General features: G+C 43.3%; 1 protein-coding gene across 1 annotated transcript in view; it reads left to right on the top strand.

Annotated features, from left to right (window-relative positions):
* PTPN2 (protein tyrosine phosphatase non-receptor type 2) overlaps positions 1–5,284 on the top strand; it is a 65,491-nt gene extending 60,207 nt beyond the window's left edge. The window contains exon 10 of the mRNA XM_052660618.1: positions 4,978–5,284. Coding sequence (XP_052516578.1) covers positions 4,978–4,999 — 22 coding nt within the window. The 3' untranslated portion in view covers positions 5,000–5,284. The remainder of the gene's footprint in view (positions 1–4,977) is intronic.
* The last annotated feature ends 12,578 nt before the right edge of the window (positions 5,285–17,862 follow it).

Genomic DNA, 17,862 nt, shown 5'->3' with positions numbered 1-17,862 from the left:
ATTTTCAAAGAGCAGTTACCATTTAAACACAGTTTGAAAAATGTCAGTATAGATAGACTTTTGAGTGGGTTTGAATAGCCTTCTAAGACTGTGAGAGCAGGACACATGTGGTGCTCTGTGTGGAGGACAGCTGTGTCTGGAGCACGCCCCACTCAGCACCACTGCATCCTGTTAGCTTTACACTGAAGGAGGTAAGAGGGACATTTCTGTGTCTGCCTACTTGACACCTGTATTCAGGCACCAAGGTCCTTACATTTTAGGTCATTATTGGTTTAAAATCTTTCTTTCCAATTTGCCTTGGTTTTTCTTTGCTAAAATACAGTAATTACTATGCAAGTCAAATACAGGTCAGTTCAGTCTAGACCTGTTCAATTCCAACTGCAGGTAGCCTTGCTTTCAGTAAAAGTAAAAAGACTTTACGGGAAACACAAGCTGGTAATGATGCCCTTGTTCCCAGGCAGGGGAGGGCAACTGCTCTTGGGGTTCAGTGCTTCAGCTTTGCTGTCTGTCTGCTTTCTGTCCTTCTGGAGCTGTGTGTCCTAATGTATTCTTCAAGTCACATCCAGGGCAGCAGACCCTTGTTAATCAACTTCTGCATAGGTTAGTCGTCTTCCTCCTCTCAGCAGATGCTTGAGGCGAGCACGTCGGTTTTTACCAGGGGTCATGTTTTTTTTTTACCATTTGCTACAAAAGGGTGGCAAGGTGCCTGAACTTTATTAAAGGAGGTGTCTGGTTGAGGGAGGGTGGGCAGGCGGGGTCCTGGCCTCAGGTAACAGCCACCGGGGATGTGGTCTCCATGGTGTTTCCTAATTAGAACAGATGCTGAACATCAGTTCTGTGTTTGACTTTGCTGAGGTGGTATTTTCTTAATAAAAAAAGTCAGAAGCTTTATTGTTTTTAAGGAAGAATATTTGCATTAATACTTGGTTCATTTTTGTGTTCGTGTCTGTTTCTGCTCATAAGCAGGCAGCCCTGATTCAGAGCCATCTTCTCTGGTTGCACCATGAGCTCCGACCTTGTGTCCACGTTCATACGAGCACTTAATTTCATCCTCCTGCTGGTTTTTATCTATGATTGCATGTGTGGAATATCTAAAAACCCAATTCTCCATATTTAGTGGGTCCATATGTATCTTAATGTGAAAGTGCAGAGAGGACTGTGGTGACACAGACCGTTTCTTGTGTTTAGAGAATGATTTTGTGTTTGTCCTTTTTTCTCTTTGGTCTTTTTGGTCTGTTTCATTATGTATTGTTATTTCTACCAAGAAATGAACAAAAAAAGAGAAAAGAAGTGAAGTGATTTTTTTTTTTAATATAGCTCTGCCTAAGTGATTTTTTTTTTTAATATAGCTCTGCCTAACAGGTGTGTCAGAGGAAGGAATTGTGACCCAAATTATTAATTTTATGTACACTTCTGCATGTCCCCTTTGTTTCACATAAACTAGAATTGATGGTTTGAATCAAAAAACACCTATTAGTTTAAGAAGCAGTTTCTGACACAGAGCCATCCTTCTGCTTTCATCAGTTCCACCTTTGCTTGCAGGGTTCTTGGCAGTGACGGTTGTTCCCACTTAGTGGTGGTTTCCGCTGCTCTGGGCTCTGTGTTTTGGAGTGTTCTCTGTTGACTTCCAGCTGATGAAGGTGTTCGGGTCACTGAGCCAGAGTCACCTGAGATTTGACTTTTCCACCGTCTCTCCTGGTCCTGGTGCTGAAGAGTCCTGTGTGTTTAGAATTAAATTCTCAGAGAAAGGTGTAACTTCTGCAAGTCGCTTCTCTCTTAGAAGAATGTCTCGGACTGGATTCTTTGTGAGCCAACACAAGCCAGACCTGATGACTGGAAATCTTGTATTGACCATTGTATACTCTAGGGAATGCACTTCTGAAGTGCCTACCTGGTTATTATACAGGACTTTTAATTTATTTATTTTTTAAATTTTTATTTATTAATTTTTGTTATGTGGGATTTCAGTTCCCCAATCAGGGATTAAACCTGTGCCCCCTGTGTTGGAAGTTCACAGTCTTAACCACTGGACCACCAGGAAAATACCCTGTACAGGTTTCAGGATCTTGCTGCCTTGATTTTTACGTTCAGACACAGTCTTACAGACACTTTGTAAATGTAGCTCACTGTAAGTCGAATGCCGCTGTGCATGTCATCCACTTTTCCTGAGTCCAGGCAAGAGTGTAGGAGTCGCACTATCTGTCAGTGCTGACTGGTTTCTGATTCTGGCAGGTCTGAGCAGGGCTGTCAGTGGATAGGAAGCATGGGCGTGGACAGGAGCAGTGAGTCTGGGCCCCCGTCCCCACGTCACAGCTGTTTACATCTCTCACATCAGGAAGCTCTCGTTTGGCTTTGACTTGTTTAGATGATGGGATGCAGCATCTTCTAAACACAGTTTTTGAAAAACAGAAATGTATTTTTTCACATAATAAAATGCAGTCCTCCTGGCTCGCTGAAAATACAGGTCTTGTCTTCCCTGGATGATGTATTCTGGAGCTTTCCCTGAGTTCGCTAGTTTGAATTTGAGGCTGCTCTCCCTCACATCTATCTTCAGAGCCCTGTTTCTGGGCCAGCGGCACCACAGCCCCTGCAGCAGCAGACGAGTCAGAAAGGCTGGGCGTCCTCTGTGCTCTTGGGTGTGTACGTGCCGTCCCATCACGGAGGATGCCTGGGTGAGCAATGACTCAGCCAGAGGCTTTATCAGGAACAGCCTGACCATGGACATTCTCCAGCACCCTCACAAGCTCTGTGCGGTCCAGTGGGAGAATGAACAGTTCAATCATTGGAACTCTTTCTGTTTTGGTTTTGTAATTTAGAGTGGAATACAGGACTTACAGGACTCAGGGCAGATATCACTTGCAGAATCTAATACTTTCTGGTTTTCCACCACATACTATGTTTGGGGAACTGTAAGGAGAGTGGCTGGGAGTTTTTATCTTTATGGAGACCGTTTTTTTTCCCCCAAAGAAAAACATCAATTCTTTACTGTTGCTTTCATTTGGTATAGAATTTTTAGACATATGATGACAAATTACTGCTATAAAAAACCTGAAGTTATTTCGAGTTTGGTGAATTCAGGAGAGGGAAACTGGGCAAGCTAATCTTGTCTGTAAGGCAGTGAGTGCCTTGCTCACCCCAGAAAAGTGCGTGTGACTCTTTTTAGTGAAACGTAAGTGTGAGCATCTGGTGGCTGGAACTACTTTGGGTGCATTTGACATTGTTCCTTTAGGTGTGGAGCTGGCCCCTGTCGGCCTTAAGTTGTTCTACAGAGTCGTTCATCTAGTGGAGTGTGTCTTTAATGCACTGCTAGTTGTGTCAGTCGGTTTAAATACACCTCCCCTACATACACACACACTCCACCTCTCCTAAACACACGCACACACTCCACCTCTCCTAAACACACACACATACACCCTGAGTCAGGGAACCAGCAACTTGCCTGCAGCTGTACATCTAGTTCATGTCAGAGCTGAGACATGGACTCCCATCTGTAGAATCCCAGTGACTCCGGATCTCATACTTTCCCATTATGTCTCACTGGGCCTGTATTTATGGAATATTTACATAGAACATTAGACAGCTACTTTTGCCCGTTAAAACCTGAAATAACCCTCTTTTTATGGTTCAAATGAAACAAAAGTTTTTCCCTCCAAAAAACTTTGTGGAATAGTTTGAACTACTGCTGATCCAGAGGAATCCTGGAAATCAGACTACTCTGTGACTCAAACCATGGTTCCATTCACTCTGACTCATGAGCTTTGTTCTTTTGTTTTCATGAGGGGGCTTCTGAAGGTGTGGGGAACACTTCATATTTGCAATAGTCAGGGTTGATCAGGAGCTTCATTTCTTACGTCAGCCACTTTGGTTCAGGGTTTGGTTTTGTTTCGCTTCCCCGCAGGAAGCACCCGTTGTGTTTCTGTGCCCACAGGCATCTAACAAGAATGTTCCCTTGGTGTCTGGACATTTCTGTGTCGGTGCTGGAAACCTGACACCAAAGAGCCAGCACTCAGGAAGAAGCCAACTCGCAGTGTTGGGGGTTTTGATGGAACGTTTTGGATAAAAGTGTGGGTGCAGTTTATGTCTTCTGTTTATATACGTGGGGACACAATAATAACAGGTATTGAGATCTGGGCTGTTGTGGTTTTTTTTTTTTGGTCATAGCAGAGGAAGTTGGGAAAAACCAGTTACCACCTCAGAAATTCAGCTGTTTGCAAATATTGTGAAATAACATTAAAATCTCAGCTGCCCTTAAACTAGTTATTTCATCTCTATCGCTTGTTGAAACTCTCATTTATCTTTACTTTTTGGCATTAAAATACAATAAATCTATCAATTATTTCATGTCTGTGTTTTCTTTTAATACTTAAATCATGTCACTTCAGTTCTGCATTGCTGTGATCATTAGTGTTATCCTTCAGGACAAAATGCACGCTGCTCACAGTCCGTGAGTTAAAGATACAAGCCAACTTTATGTTCAGATGTTACATTCATTAATATTTTTAGCAGTATGACACACTGGAGGTCCAAATTGGATTAGACTTTTGCATTGAATTCCAAAGTATTGGTAAGTCTAGCACATACCATATAATCTTGCTGAACTGTTGTGGGTACATTTTTTTTTTAACCTGTCTGTCCGTCAGTATTGCTCACTTGGAGGTCATTTCTTGAGTAATACAGGATGACCTACAAAATTTATAGTTAGTGATTCTTGTAAAAGACTTGAGTTATGGTGCTTTAACATAAGTCTGCCTCACACCACCAGTTCTATTTGAAGAGCAAACACATAAGCAGCTTTACCAAGATAACAGTGAAGCATTCAGTGTGGTTGAGTGTGATGTGTTGGAATGTTTTTTTTTGTTTGTTTGTTTTTTACCTTTTTAGTTCATTGTTAGTCCTTTTATGTCTGTGGGTGTCTATGTATGTCTGTGTGTTTGGTAAATACGAATTGAATAGATGACTTCTTATTTTATGTTTTAGGCCAAGATTGACAGACACCTAAATATTCATGCCTTGAGAATATTCTGCAGCTATAAATTTTGAACCATTGATGTGCAAAACAAGACCTGAAGCCCACTCCGGAATCTCAGTGAGGCTTGATAAGCCTGTAGATTGCCTCACATATGTCTGTTTACAAAGTAAACCTTACATCCAGGGAGCGAAGAGCGCCACCAGCGGAAGACTGTTCAGAAGCCTCTAATTCAGTGCATTGTTAAGTTTTCTAATGCGCGTGTGAAATGTAGAAAGATGTAAAAGAAATAAATTAGGAGAGACTACTTTGTATTGTACTGCCATTCCTACTGTATTTTTATACCTTTTGGCAGCATTAAATATTTTTATTAAATAGACGATGTTGGTTTGTGTGCATTATCTTAGGACAGTTCTGCTTCACATAATGAATGTTCTCTTAAGGGTCTGCTCTCAGGTTTTTATATCTGGCAGTCGACGTTTACAGTGAAATTGGTTCAAAACATTGGTCCCTTGCTTCTTTGAGATTTTTATTTAGTTAGCCATCAGTAGCCTATCAGTGGGCTTCCCTGGTGGCTCAATGGTAAAAAGAGTCTGCCTGCCAATGCAGGAGACCCGGGTTTGATTCCTGGGTTAGGAAGATCCCCTGAAGAAGGGAATGGCAACCCACTCCAGTATTTTTGTTTAGAAAATTCCATGGACAGAGGAGCCTGGTGGGCTACAGTCCATGGGGTTGCTGAAGAGTCGGGCACAACTGAGCGACTAACACACACAGGCTATCAATATAGGTTAGGTGATGCAACAATATCCCTTTTGTTAATTGGAAAAGCATTAATATGGATGATGGTATTAAATCAGTGTTCACTAAGTATAGCACTTAAGTGCAGTTTCTGAATCACAGTGTTAGTCTCATGTTGAAGGCTGTGCTTTCCCCAACACGTCCTGTGGTAAAGAGACCAAAGGCTCCTTCCCCAGGGGTTTCTGGCCTTCTGACCGTCTGATCTCCCAACTGTGTGGTGGGTTTGGGCTCAGAATCTACTCGTCGTCAGGCTCCTGGTGAGGTTCCCTCCTCTGCATCAGGTGAGCATCACTTTAACGTGTGACAACTCACTATTATTTTGCCACTGTGAAAGTTTTGTAACACCGTTCATTGAATAATTGGTATCATCTTTCACAAATTTAATGACTTTTCCTTTTTTTTTTTTCCTTTTTGCTTTGTTGTCCAGTGAGTTTTGGTCTATTTTAGGAGTAAGCAGACATTACCAATCCCTACTAAATCTTTCCTGAAGAATACATGGAAAGTTTATTAGGCCACAAAGTGCATCAAGACGTTCCTTCAGTGTGTCAACAGATCTTGAACACATTCTCTGCACTTGGTGCCTCTGTTTTCTGACTTCCCGTACTCTCCCCAAGCAGTACGTGGCTTTCTCTGGTGTCTCTCCAAAAATGTCTCGTAGAGGTCATCTTCGCTTATGCTCTACCAAACACAGTGGTCTCTATTTGGTTCTTCCCTTGTTTGACTTCTTAAGGGCAGAATCACCTCCTTTGAAGCTTCTCCTTGGAGTCAGTAGGACTTCTCTGGGTTTTCTCAGTCCTCCTGCCTGACTCCTCCTCCTCCTGGAACTTCAGACCTGTTGAAATTAATCTCCCTATCCCTCCCAACCGCCAGTCCCTGACAACCACCATTCCAGTGTTTGACTCTATGATTAGACTATTTTAGATACTTCTATGTAGGAGGAAAATCTACTACTTGGCTTTCTGTGACTAGGTTGTTTCACTTAGCATAATTCTCTCAAGGCTCATTTATGGTTTTTAAGGCTGAGCAGTATTTACTTCATTGTATGGATGGACAACGCTTTTTAAATCCATTCATCTGTCAGTGGTTGTAGCTATATATCGGCTGTTACAAATAGTGCTCCATTGAATGTGGGCGTGCTCATATGTCTAGAAGATCCTGGTTTCAGCTCTGTTGGATTGATACCCAGAAGTTGGATTGCTGCGTTGTGTGGTGGTCATATTTTTATTTCTTGAGGAACCTCTGTGCTGTTTGCTGCTGCAGCTGTTCCATTGTGCATTCCCCAGCAGTACATGAGGGCTCCAGTTTCACCTCATCCTCACCATCACTTGTCTTTTTGATAACAACCCTGACAGGTATTGGTGGTATCGCATTATGGCTTCAATTTGTATTTCCCTGATGACTAGTGATGTTGAACATTATTCCGTATACCTGTTGGCCATCTGTATGTCCTCTTAGAGAATGTCTGTTTATGTTAAGTCCTTTACCCTTTCACTGGATTTGTTCTTTTGCTGCTGAGTTGTATATTTTGGAGACCAGCCCTTTATCAGGTACATGACTTACAAATATTTTCTCCTATTCAGTAGATCATCTTCTTACTCTGTTGATGTTTTTTTTCTTTTTGGCTATGCAGAAGTTTTTTAGTTTGATGTCCTGCTTGTTTGTTTTTTATCTTCTTGCTCGTGCTTTAGGTATGACTCCCTGTCTTCCTTCATGGGCACCCAAGTTGCAGCTGGAACATTTGGAATTAGTGGAATCTCCCTTACTCATTCATCTGTTAGGTGAATGTTTATTGAACACTTATGTGCCAGGTGCTGTACTATCCAGGCTCAGTGACAAGAGGACCATGGTTTGGTCTACTGCAGTCTTGTGGGAAGGTCAACAATACACATGTAAATAAGGAAATAACCATGTGGTTAAGGCTAGTGGTGAACACTATGGTGGAAATGAACAGGGACCTGCTTAGATGTGAAGAAACGGCTTTGGGAAAGCAGAGACATCGTACAGCAACTTGGGGTCCTTGCTCTGCTGCACTCCTTGGATAAGGATGTGGCCTTACCGGAAGCTTGGCTCCGAGACACAGAGTCCAACATTTGAAGGTGTTGGGTTAAAGTGCAGGGTGTTGATTGCCAGCATATATTCTCACAGACTGTCCATGCGAGCCCCGGTTTGGAAAGGGCCGAGTCAAGGCAAGGATCAAATTTCCCAGGTCTGGTGAGACCCCACCCCATGGTCTCCATCCCTCTGAGATGTCTGGAGGCCCAGGGAAGCTGCTCTGAAATAAGCTTTATCAACCACTGTCTTGTGTGGTCACCTGCTTGTGATAAACGTTTGTCTTCATTAAGTCAAGAATGTAACGTAACTGGTGGCTCCTTGGATGGGGCTTTTCCTGATATTTTCAGCCTGTCTGACACGCTGTAGCATCCCACAAATGGCATGGACATGAAAACCCCTCCACCGGATGGGATGTGGGCAGAGAGTCAGGAAACCAAGGAGACATGACCGCATGTGGCCCGGGACTTCTGACCGTCTGGTGCACAGGAAGGAAGCTGAGACAGCAGAGCTTGGTGCATGTTTCTCTTTTGCAGCCTCTAAACCAGAACTCCCCAGGGAAGAAGGTCCTGGGAAATGTGTTCTCTGCCTCAGAGGAGGGTGGTGGCACCATGTCACAGTGGGCAGCCAAGCCCGGCCTTGGGGCTGGCATCCAGCATGCACTCGCTTCAGAGCAGTAGGAAGTAAAGACCTCAGCACACATACATATCAGATAATCACAGTGTACACTTTGTGCTCAGTCCCTCAGTCGTGTCCAGCTCTTTTTCAACCCCATGGACTGTAGCCCATCAGGCTCCCCTGTCCATGAAGTTGTCTAGGCAGGAGTACTGGAGGGGGTTGCTATTTCCTCCTTCAGGGGATCTTCCCATCCCAGGCATTGAACCCACATCTCTTCTGTCTCCTGCGTTGGCAGGCAGATACTTTGCCTTTAGCACTACCGGGGAGCCAATACATAATCAGATAATCACAGCATACACTTTAATATCTTATCATTTTGTCAAGTATATCTTTGTGACCCCATGGACTGTAGCCCACCAGGCTCCTCCATCCATGGGATTCTCCAGGCAAGAGTACTGGACTGGGTTGCCATTTCCTTCTCCAGGGGATCTTCCTGACCCAAAGATCAAACCGGGTCTCCTGCATTGTAGGCAGATGCTTTACCATCTGAGCCACCAGGGAAATCCAAGTATATCTCAGTAAAGTACAACAAAAAAAAAGGAAAGATGAAGACAAGTTGGAAGCACCAGTATTAATTACTCTCCACCCAGAGGAAAAAGCTGGTCACATTTGGCTGCAGGAATGTTAAAGGTGGGCCTGACAAAGTGGAACCATTTGAATCTTTGAAAGACCGAAAAACTGGTGATGTTCATCAAGGGTAAAGCATGTATAATGTTGGGAAGATGAAAAGTTCTGGAGATGGTGGTGGTTGCATGACAGCATGAATTATACTTCATGTCACAGAACCAAGCAGATGAAGATGGTTAGTTTTATATATTTTTAGCACAATTATGTGTGTGTGTGTATGTGTTGTTGAAAAGTTCTTCCTATTTATTCATCTGTGAAATAGGAGTAATAGTACCTAATTGTTCAGAGAGCCATTAAGAGGGGTGATTAAGAGGATGCAGCTGAGATGCTCAGCTCTTAAATAGTCACTGATTTCAGCGTTCCTATTACCTACATGCATGCCTGTGTGCTAATTTGCCTCAGTTGTGTCCAACTCCTTGCAACCCCATGGACTATAGCCCACCAGGCTGCTCTGTCCATGGGATTCTCCAGGCAAGAATATTGGAGTAGGTTGCCATGCCTGTCTACAGGGATCTTCCCAACCCAGGGATTGAACCTGCATCTCTTATGTCTCCTGCATTGGCAGGCAGGTCCTTTACCACAACCGCCATCGGGGAAGCCAGTTACCTAAATGGTGTGTTACTTATATTGTAATAAAAAATGCACTAGGCATCAGCCGGATGATCAAGGTCAGTGTCAGCAGTGATAAGCTGTGTTGGTGGTATGCAGTCTTGGCACCGTATGGTGAGAAGGCGACTTTACTTCTGTGGTCCTTGTCCCAGAACACATAAGCCCAGTCTGCTCAAGAGGAAAATGTCAAGAGAAATCCCAGCTGAGGTTATACCAAACCTGCCCTCAAAACTGTGAAGTCATCAAAACAAGGGACGTCTGAGAAATTGTCAGAGGCCTGAGGAGCCCAGGGACACCTGGTGACTAAAAATAGTGTGTCCTGGATGAGATCCTGGAACAGAAAAAGGACATTGGGTGAAAATAAAGGAAAATGCACAGTGTGAACTTTATGTAATAATGTTTTAATATTGGTTCATTAATTGTGAGAAGTGTATCTACTAGCCTAATGTAATATGTTATTAGAGAAACAGTGTGGGGTGTATGGGGACTCTCTTGTTCAGTTGCTAAGTTGTGTCTGACATTTTGCAACTCCATGGACTGCAGCACACCAGACTTCCCTGTCCTTCACCATCTCCCTGACTTTGCTCAAACTCATGTCCATTGAGTTAGTGATACAATCCAACCATCTCTGTCGTCTGCTTCTCCTCTTGCCCTCAGTCTTTCCAAGCATCAGAGTCTTTCCAAGCATCAGAGTCTTTGCAAGCATCAGTGTCTTTTCCAATGAGTCGGCTTTTTGCATCAGGAGGCCAAAGTGTTGGAACTTCAGCTTCAGCATCAGCCCTTCCAATGAATATTCATGGTTGATTTCCTTTAGGATTGACTAGTTTGATCTCCTTGCTATCCAAGGGACTCTCAGGAGTCTTCTCCCGCACCATAATTTGAAAGCATCAATTCTTTGGTGCTCAACCTTCTTTATGGTCCAACTCTCACACCCATAACCTGACTACTGGAAAAACCATAGCTGTGACAAAATGGACCTTTGTTGGCAAAGTGATATCTCTGCTTTTTAATACTTTGTGTAGGTTTGTCATAGTTTTCCTTCCAAGGAGCAAGCATCTTTTAATTTCATGGCTGCAGTCACCGTCCAGAGTGATTTTGGAGCCTGAGAAATTAAAATCTGCTATGTCCACTTTTTCCCGGTTTACTTGCTATGAAATGATGGGACCGGATGTCATGATGTTAGCTTTTTGAATGTTGAGTTTTAAGCCAGCTTTTTCATTCTCCTCTTTCACCCTTATCACCCTGTTACTGTTAGTGACTCAAAGTTTTCTTTTATTTCTGAAGTCATTCTGATCTCTTCTCTGCAGTCACGCACTCATAGTCCAGAGCCAAAATGCAGTCCACCACATGGGGTCGCTGTCGAGTCTGGGGGTCGGTCACTCCTAGAATTCCCCTCCTGGCTTTCCCGCCTCCTGGAGCACAAGGCAAGTGGGTGTAGCCTGGCAACCGCTGTCTGCAAACTCTCCCCCAGCTTGTTCGTGGATGACACCAGGCGTCCTTCACATGGACCAAACACGAGAGATGGCGGGGTGGGGGCTCTGCGCAGTGTTGGTCATCACTGGTGACTGAAGGCTCTTGGCCCCCAGGCCCATCAGCCCGAGGCCAGGCTGCCCTTCCTGCCTCTGCAGATCCATCTCCCCACGGGAGGAGGGGGCACCCCAGAGGAGCTCAGGGAGGGAGGCCTTGGCCTGAGGCCAGCCCAGGGTGTCCAGAGTGGAGGCCGGACCAGGAGGCTTTCGTGGGCACAGCCAGACACTCAGGGCTTGGCCTTCAGCTGGCAGCGTGAAGAGCAAGGCCTGTGGACCCCCCAGAGCTTCAGTTTACCCTGAAATCCACCCCCAGCACCCCTGGAGAAGGCGACTGCAGGTCGGGATCAGCAAGTGATGGACTCAGAGGTCTGGGGAGGAGGAAGACACACTCCAGTGTGGAGATGGAGCCTCCGAGGCCGCCATGGTCTTTGCCTGTAAGGCCTGCTGAGGGTCTCACGTCCTCCTTTTACCTGGTTCTTGGTCTGCCCTCTCTGGACCACGGCGGTTGACAAGATTCTTCGTCCACTTGGCTCCTCGGAGCTTTCAAATGGACGGGTTTAACCTTTTTTAAAGCCTTGTCAATTGGCTCTTTAATTATATTCACTCGGGTTCAAGTCCAGCACAGTTTCCAGCAGGTGTCGTCATTGCCACGTTGGCCTCGGGTGGGTCCGGGCACAGAACAGGTGCAGACTCTGCACACACCTTTTGCAATGTCTGTCCTCTTGTGTCCCTCGAGGACACGGTAAGCAAAAAGCAGTTCCAGGAGGAAGTGTCGTTAAAGGCCTGCTGACATTTCCTGCCTCTTGAAAAGGCGCTTCTCGGTTGTGATTTGTTGTGACCACATTCTGAGATACTGTGTGGCCTTGGCTGTCCCCGGGCACAGTACCCAGAGTCAGCTGGATGTGACAGCTATGGCAGAGAGCTGACTGAATGGGATTCTAATTACTTATCTCCCAGACAGGCCATGATTTAGTTTCATAGGCAAACAACCAAAAATCCTTCACAGTGTAGTTCCAGGGAGAAATAATAGAAAGTATGAGTGGCTGGAAAATATGCTGTTTTAATGTCAAACCAGTTTTACGAACAATTGAAAGCCAGTGTTTGGCTGAGAGGATGACAGGACCATCTCCACCCTTCTGTTCACTCCTCTAAGAGCAGGGTCAAGGTCTGGGATGGTTCAGCTGTGTGCATGTCTCTCCCTGATGTTTTATGCTTCATTCATTCAATAGCAGGTGCTATTCTGGGGCCTGTCACACACCCAGAAAGCAGCAGAGTTAAGTCCTGAGGTGATGCCCACCCTGTAGGTGGTTCAGCAGTATCACAGCGAGGCCCTCAGTTCAGGGCCTGCATGTGGATAGCGGCCAGCAAACACCAGGGACCACAACATAGTGCTCAGAGCCTTTGCAAAGCTCTGAGTGGTGGGTGTACCCTTGAGTCAGACAGTGTGGGCCTGGCTCTGTGTCTGGGTGTGGTAGGAAGTCAGTGAGGGCCAGGTCTGTGTGGACTTGGACCATCCAGCAGAAGTGGGAGGGGCTGGGAGCAGACAGAGGCCTGGTGAAGCACTTAGGGAGGCACCTGAGATGTTTAGCCTGAGAGCAGGGCGGGGACTTGAACACCGAGCTGACTGGTGATTGGACCCCGACCAACCTCCTTTTCCCATTGTGCCCCCCTACCCTATTCATCCTGAATGTTAGTTCCCAACAGAACAGGGATCTGCAGTGCTGAAACCGTGCCTGGCTTGTAGTAGGTGTTCATTTTACCAAAGGTAGTAAGAAAATTTGTGGTTATGTTACAACTTGTTCCTGAGCAACTACATCAAGTCCAGAACCGTCCCCTAAATTGTAATTGTGCTGTGCTGTGCTGTGCTTGGTCGCTCAGTTGTGTCTGACTCTCTGCAACCCCGTGGACTGTAGCCTGCCAGGCTCCTCTGTCCACGGGATTTTCCAGGCAAGAATACTGGAATGAGTTGCCATTTCTTCCTCCAGGAGATCTTCCCGACCCAGGGATCAAACACAAGTCTCTCTTTTTTTTTAAATTTATTTTAATTGGAGGATAATTACTTTATAGTATTGTGGTGGTTTTTGCCATTCATCGACATGAATCAGCCATGGGTGCACATGTGTCCCCCCATCCTTGCGTCTCCTGCATGACAGGCGGATTCTTTACCATTGCAGTTGTCACCTGGGAAGCCCATTTCAAAATGAGTCTGTGTTAACTGTAGAAAACTTAGACTTTTTATAGTTGAAACAACAGAATAAAGTAAAAAATCACCCATATATAGCTGCTGCTGACATTTTGGGTGCCCCACATTTTTCCAGCCCCCAAATTGAGACTCTGTGATAATATTTTGTAGCCCTCTTTTTTTTCTCTTAACCTCTTAGTTATTGTCCAAATCGACCGCAGTCTTAAGCATAGAAACTCCACATCAGCATAGCGGGTTGACCAAGTTGGCAAGTCTTGTCAACTCTTTGTTGAGAACTGCTGTGAAATTAAAATATATATGCCACTCACAAAATATGGTTGAAATACTCATTATAGAATTTGCTATCTTGGGGAAAAAAAAGTATTTTCAGAGTATGTAAAAGTAAATAGTCTCTATTCAATAATACTAATCTATTTACAAGTTTAAATGGAATTACTGCCAGATGAAATATATGTTTTCACTTCTTGTATTATTTTATATGATTTATCTTCCTCTTAAAAAAAATTATATTTCTAGCAGCAGTAAGGGTTTTTTCCCCATAAGTGTACTCAATAGCAATAGCCTTTGAAAACCATGTAATTTCAAGGTCAAAGAAAATGAAATAAGCAAACCAACAAGAAAATTGAAAGAAAATAAGATTTAAATTTTTATTTCAGTTAAAAACTAGTCAGTAGAAGTAAAGATGTTTATAAATTCTTATACATTCTGAATTGTGTAAATCACATCCTAGACACAGATTTTTTCTTAAAGACACATTGATTTTACAAAGAAAAAAGTAATATAACTTACATATTAAAAAAGAAACAGTTCCCTCTACTGGATGTTTTAATAGAAAGCTATACACGCTGAATTCTTGCATCACGGGATTGCACAGGAAGGTCTGAGGGGGTGTGACAAGATGGAAATGGTCTCTGCGGGGCGGTGTGGGGTGGGCATGGCAGGAAGCAGCTGACAGAGGACTTCACATTTGTGTTGTTTGAATTTTTTGGTTGCATTGGGTTTTCGTTGCTGCACGTGGGCATTCCCTAGTTTCGGCCAGCAGGGGCTTCTCTCTGTTGCAGTGCATGGGCTTCTCTGGCAAAGCACAGGTTATAGCTGAAGGGGCTTCAGTAGTTAGTGTGTGGACTCCTGGGTGTGCAGGCTCAATAGTTGTGGCATAGAGGCCTAGTTGCTCCATTCTATGTGGAATCTTCCTGGAGTAGGGATTGAACCCTTGTCCTCTGCTTTGGCAGGTGGATTCTTATTCACTGTTCCTCCAGGGAAATCCTGTTCAAATTTTTTTACAGTGAAAGTATATTCATCACTTTCACAAGTAAATAATTTTTAAAAACGATACAACATTCTACATCAATATAATGTCACTTAAAATATTGATACATTTATATACATAATGAAAAACTATTTGGGTTGAATCACACTAGAAGGCTGTTTTTATTTTGGCTGCAAAGATTTTGGATGATATTTATTTTTCCTTATGCTCTTTTGTATTACCTAATATTTTATAATATGCATGCATTGAATTTACAATTAGGAAAAATATTCTACTTAGCAATAAAAAGTTTTAAAAGCCTGGTAAAGTTAGGTAGAAAAAGTGTTTTGTTCAGTGAAAAGGATCTTGCTTCGATTATTATTGTTAACCTACTCAGTTTTTATTTCTATTACTTAGGTAAGAGCTTATTCTGTAAGAAATGTATATTGGAAAATATGAAAATTAGATGCTGATAATCTACCAAGCTGTATAACTGAAATAACTCAAGAAATCATATGTAGGAAGTTATTTGTGGATTGTGTGCTTCCATCCTGTGGTTGTTTAGAACTCAAAGCATTTTACCATAGACATGATCTAAATGTCCTTCTCACATTGGGCAAAAGTATGTTTTGTGCAAAGTGTAGCTAAACCAGTATGTTAATTGCAATAAAAAAATAGTAAACAATAGTTGTAGTGAAGAATAGTCAACAGTCTTCCCTTATTAGTAGTATAACACATGTAAGCTGGGCCCCTTGGCCTGTGAGCTGAAATAAAGATTCTCAAATGCCAGCACTTGGTGTGGGGAAACCCAAACCTCTGGAGGATTTCTGTGAATCCACAGCCACTTATTCTCTCCTGTTCTCAATGTCAGGAATATGTGTTCACATTAATGCATGGATGAACATCGTAGGTCTGACTTAAGACCCTGGAAGCAAGTGGGACGGGGGCTTTTATCAATCACTCAGTACCCCCAGAACAACTCCGTATTACTCCTTCCCACACCCCGACAACCTTTGTCTTCTTTCTGTTTCTGAGTCTGATTACTTTAGATACTTCATATAAGTGGAATCATGCAGTATTTTTCTTTTTATGACAGACTTATTTCACTTAGCATCATGTCCTCAAGGTTTGTCCATGTTATAGTGTATGACAAGACTCCTTTTTTATGGCTGAATAATATCCTATTGTATGGAGAGACATTTTCTTTATACATTCATCTATCTGTGGGCATCTACGTTGCTTCCAAATAGGAAAAGGAGTATGTCAAGGCTGTATATTGTCACCCCGCTTATTTAACTTATATGCAGAGCACACCATGAGAAACACTGGGCTGGAAGAAGCACAAGCTGGAATCAAGATTGCCGGGAGAAATACCAATAACCTCAGATATACAGATGACACCACCCTTATGGCAGAAAGTGAAGAGGAACTAAAAAGCTTCTTGATAAAAGTGAAAGAGGAGAGTGAAAAAGTTGGCTTAAAGCTCAACATTCAGAAAACAAAGATCATGGCATCTAGTCCCATCACTTCATGGGAAATAGATGGGGAAACAGTGGAAACAGTGACAGACTTTATTTTCTTGGGCTCCCAAATCACTGCAGATGGTGACTGCAGCCATGAAATTAAAAGACTCTCACTCCTTGGAAGGAGTTATGAACAACCTAGATAGCATATTCAGAAGCAGAGACATTATTTTGCCAACAAAGGTCCGTCTAGTCAAGGCTATGGTTTTTCCAGTGGTCATGTATGGATGTGAGAGTTGGACTCTGAAGAAAGCTGAGTGCCAAAGAATTGATGCTTTTGAACTGTGGTGTTGGAGAAGACTCTTGAGAGTCCCTTGGACTGCAAGGAGATCCAACCAGTCCATCCTAAAGGAGATCAGTCCTGGGTGTTCGTTGGAAGGACTGATGCTGAAGCTGAAACTCCAGTACTCTGGCCACTTCATGCAAAGAGTTGACTCATTGGAAAAGACCCTGATGCTGGGAGGGATTGGGGGCAAGAGGAGAAGGGGACAACAGAGGATGAGATGGTTGGATGGCATCACCGACTCGATGGACATGAGTTTGGTTAAGCTCCGGGGGTTGGTGATGGACAGGGAGGCCTGGGGTGCTGCAATTCATGGGGTTGCAAGGCGTCGGACACGACTGAGCGACTGAACTGAACTGACTGAGGTTGCTTCCACATCTTGGCTATTGTGAATAATGCTGCAATGAACATGGGTATACAAACATCTCTTTGAGATCCTGTTTTTAATTCTTTTAGTATGTGCCAAGAAGTAGGACTGCTAGATCAAATGGTAGTTCTACTTTTAATATACTTAGAAACCTCCATACTATTTTCCATAGTGGCTGCATCATTTTACTTTCCTGCAAACTGCAAAAGGATTCCACTTTCTTCACCAAAACTTGTTGTTTTACAGGTTTAAAAACAATTTTTTAAAAACTCACTTTATTTTTTATATATTATTTTTGACAGCACTAAGTCTTCGTTGCTGCACACAGGCTTTCTCTAGTTGTGGTGAATGGGGGCTACTTGCTAGTTGTGGTGTGCGGGCTTCTCATTGCGGAGGCTTCTTGTTGGGGAGCATGGGTGTGCAGGCTCAGTAATTGTGGCTCGAGGACTCTGGAGCATTTGGGCTTTAGTACTTGTGGCGCATGGACTTATGTGCTCGATGGCATATGGAATCTTCCCAGACCAGGGATCAAACCCGTGTCCTCTGCCTTGGCAGGTTCTTAACCACTCCACCACTAAGAAAGTCCATCAGTTGTAATCTATTTTTCATTTCTGATTTCTTTTTCTTTCTTAATCTAGCTAAGGATTTATCAGTTTTGTTGGTCTTTTCAAAAAAACCAACTCTTACTTTCATTGCCTTTTTTCTATTCTTCTTCTCTAATGTTTGTTGTCGCCTTCTTTCTACTAACTTTGGGTTAAAGTTCTTCTTCCCTGAAGTATAAAGTGAGATTGTTGATTTGAGAAATTTCTTCTAATGTTTACTGTTGTAAACTTACTACTGTATCCCACAAATGTGTGTATATTGTGCTTTCATTTTCACTTGTATGAAGATATTTACTAGTTTCACTTGGGAGTATTCTTTGACTTACTGGTTGTTCAAAAATGTGTCAATTTGCTCTTATTTGTGAATCTTTTTTTTTTT

This window comes from Budorcas taxicolor, chromosome 22, assembly GCF_023091745.1.
Source record: "Budorcas taxicolor isolate Tak-1 chromosome 22, Takin1.1, whole genome shotgun sequence".
Taxonomy (NCBI): domain Eukaryota; kingdom Metazoa; phylum Chordata; class Mammalia; order Artiodactyla; family Bovidae; genus Budorcas; species Budorcas taxicolor.
Note: the sequence above shows the minus strand (reverse complement) of the source record. Positions and strands in the feature narration are given on the sequence as shown.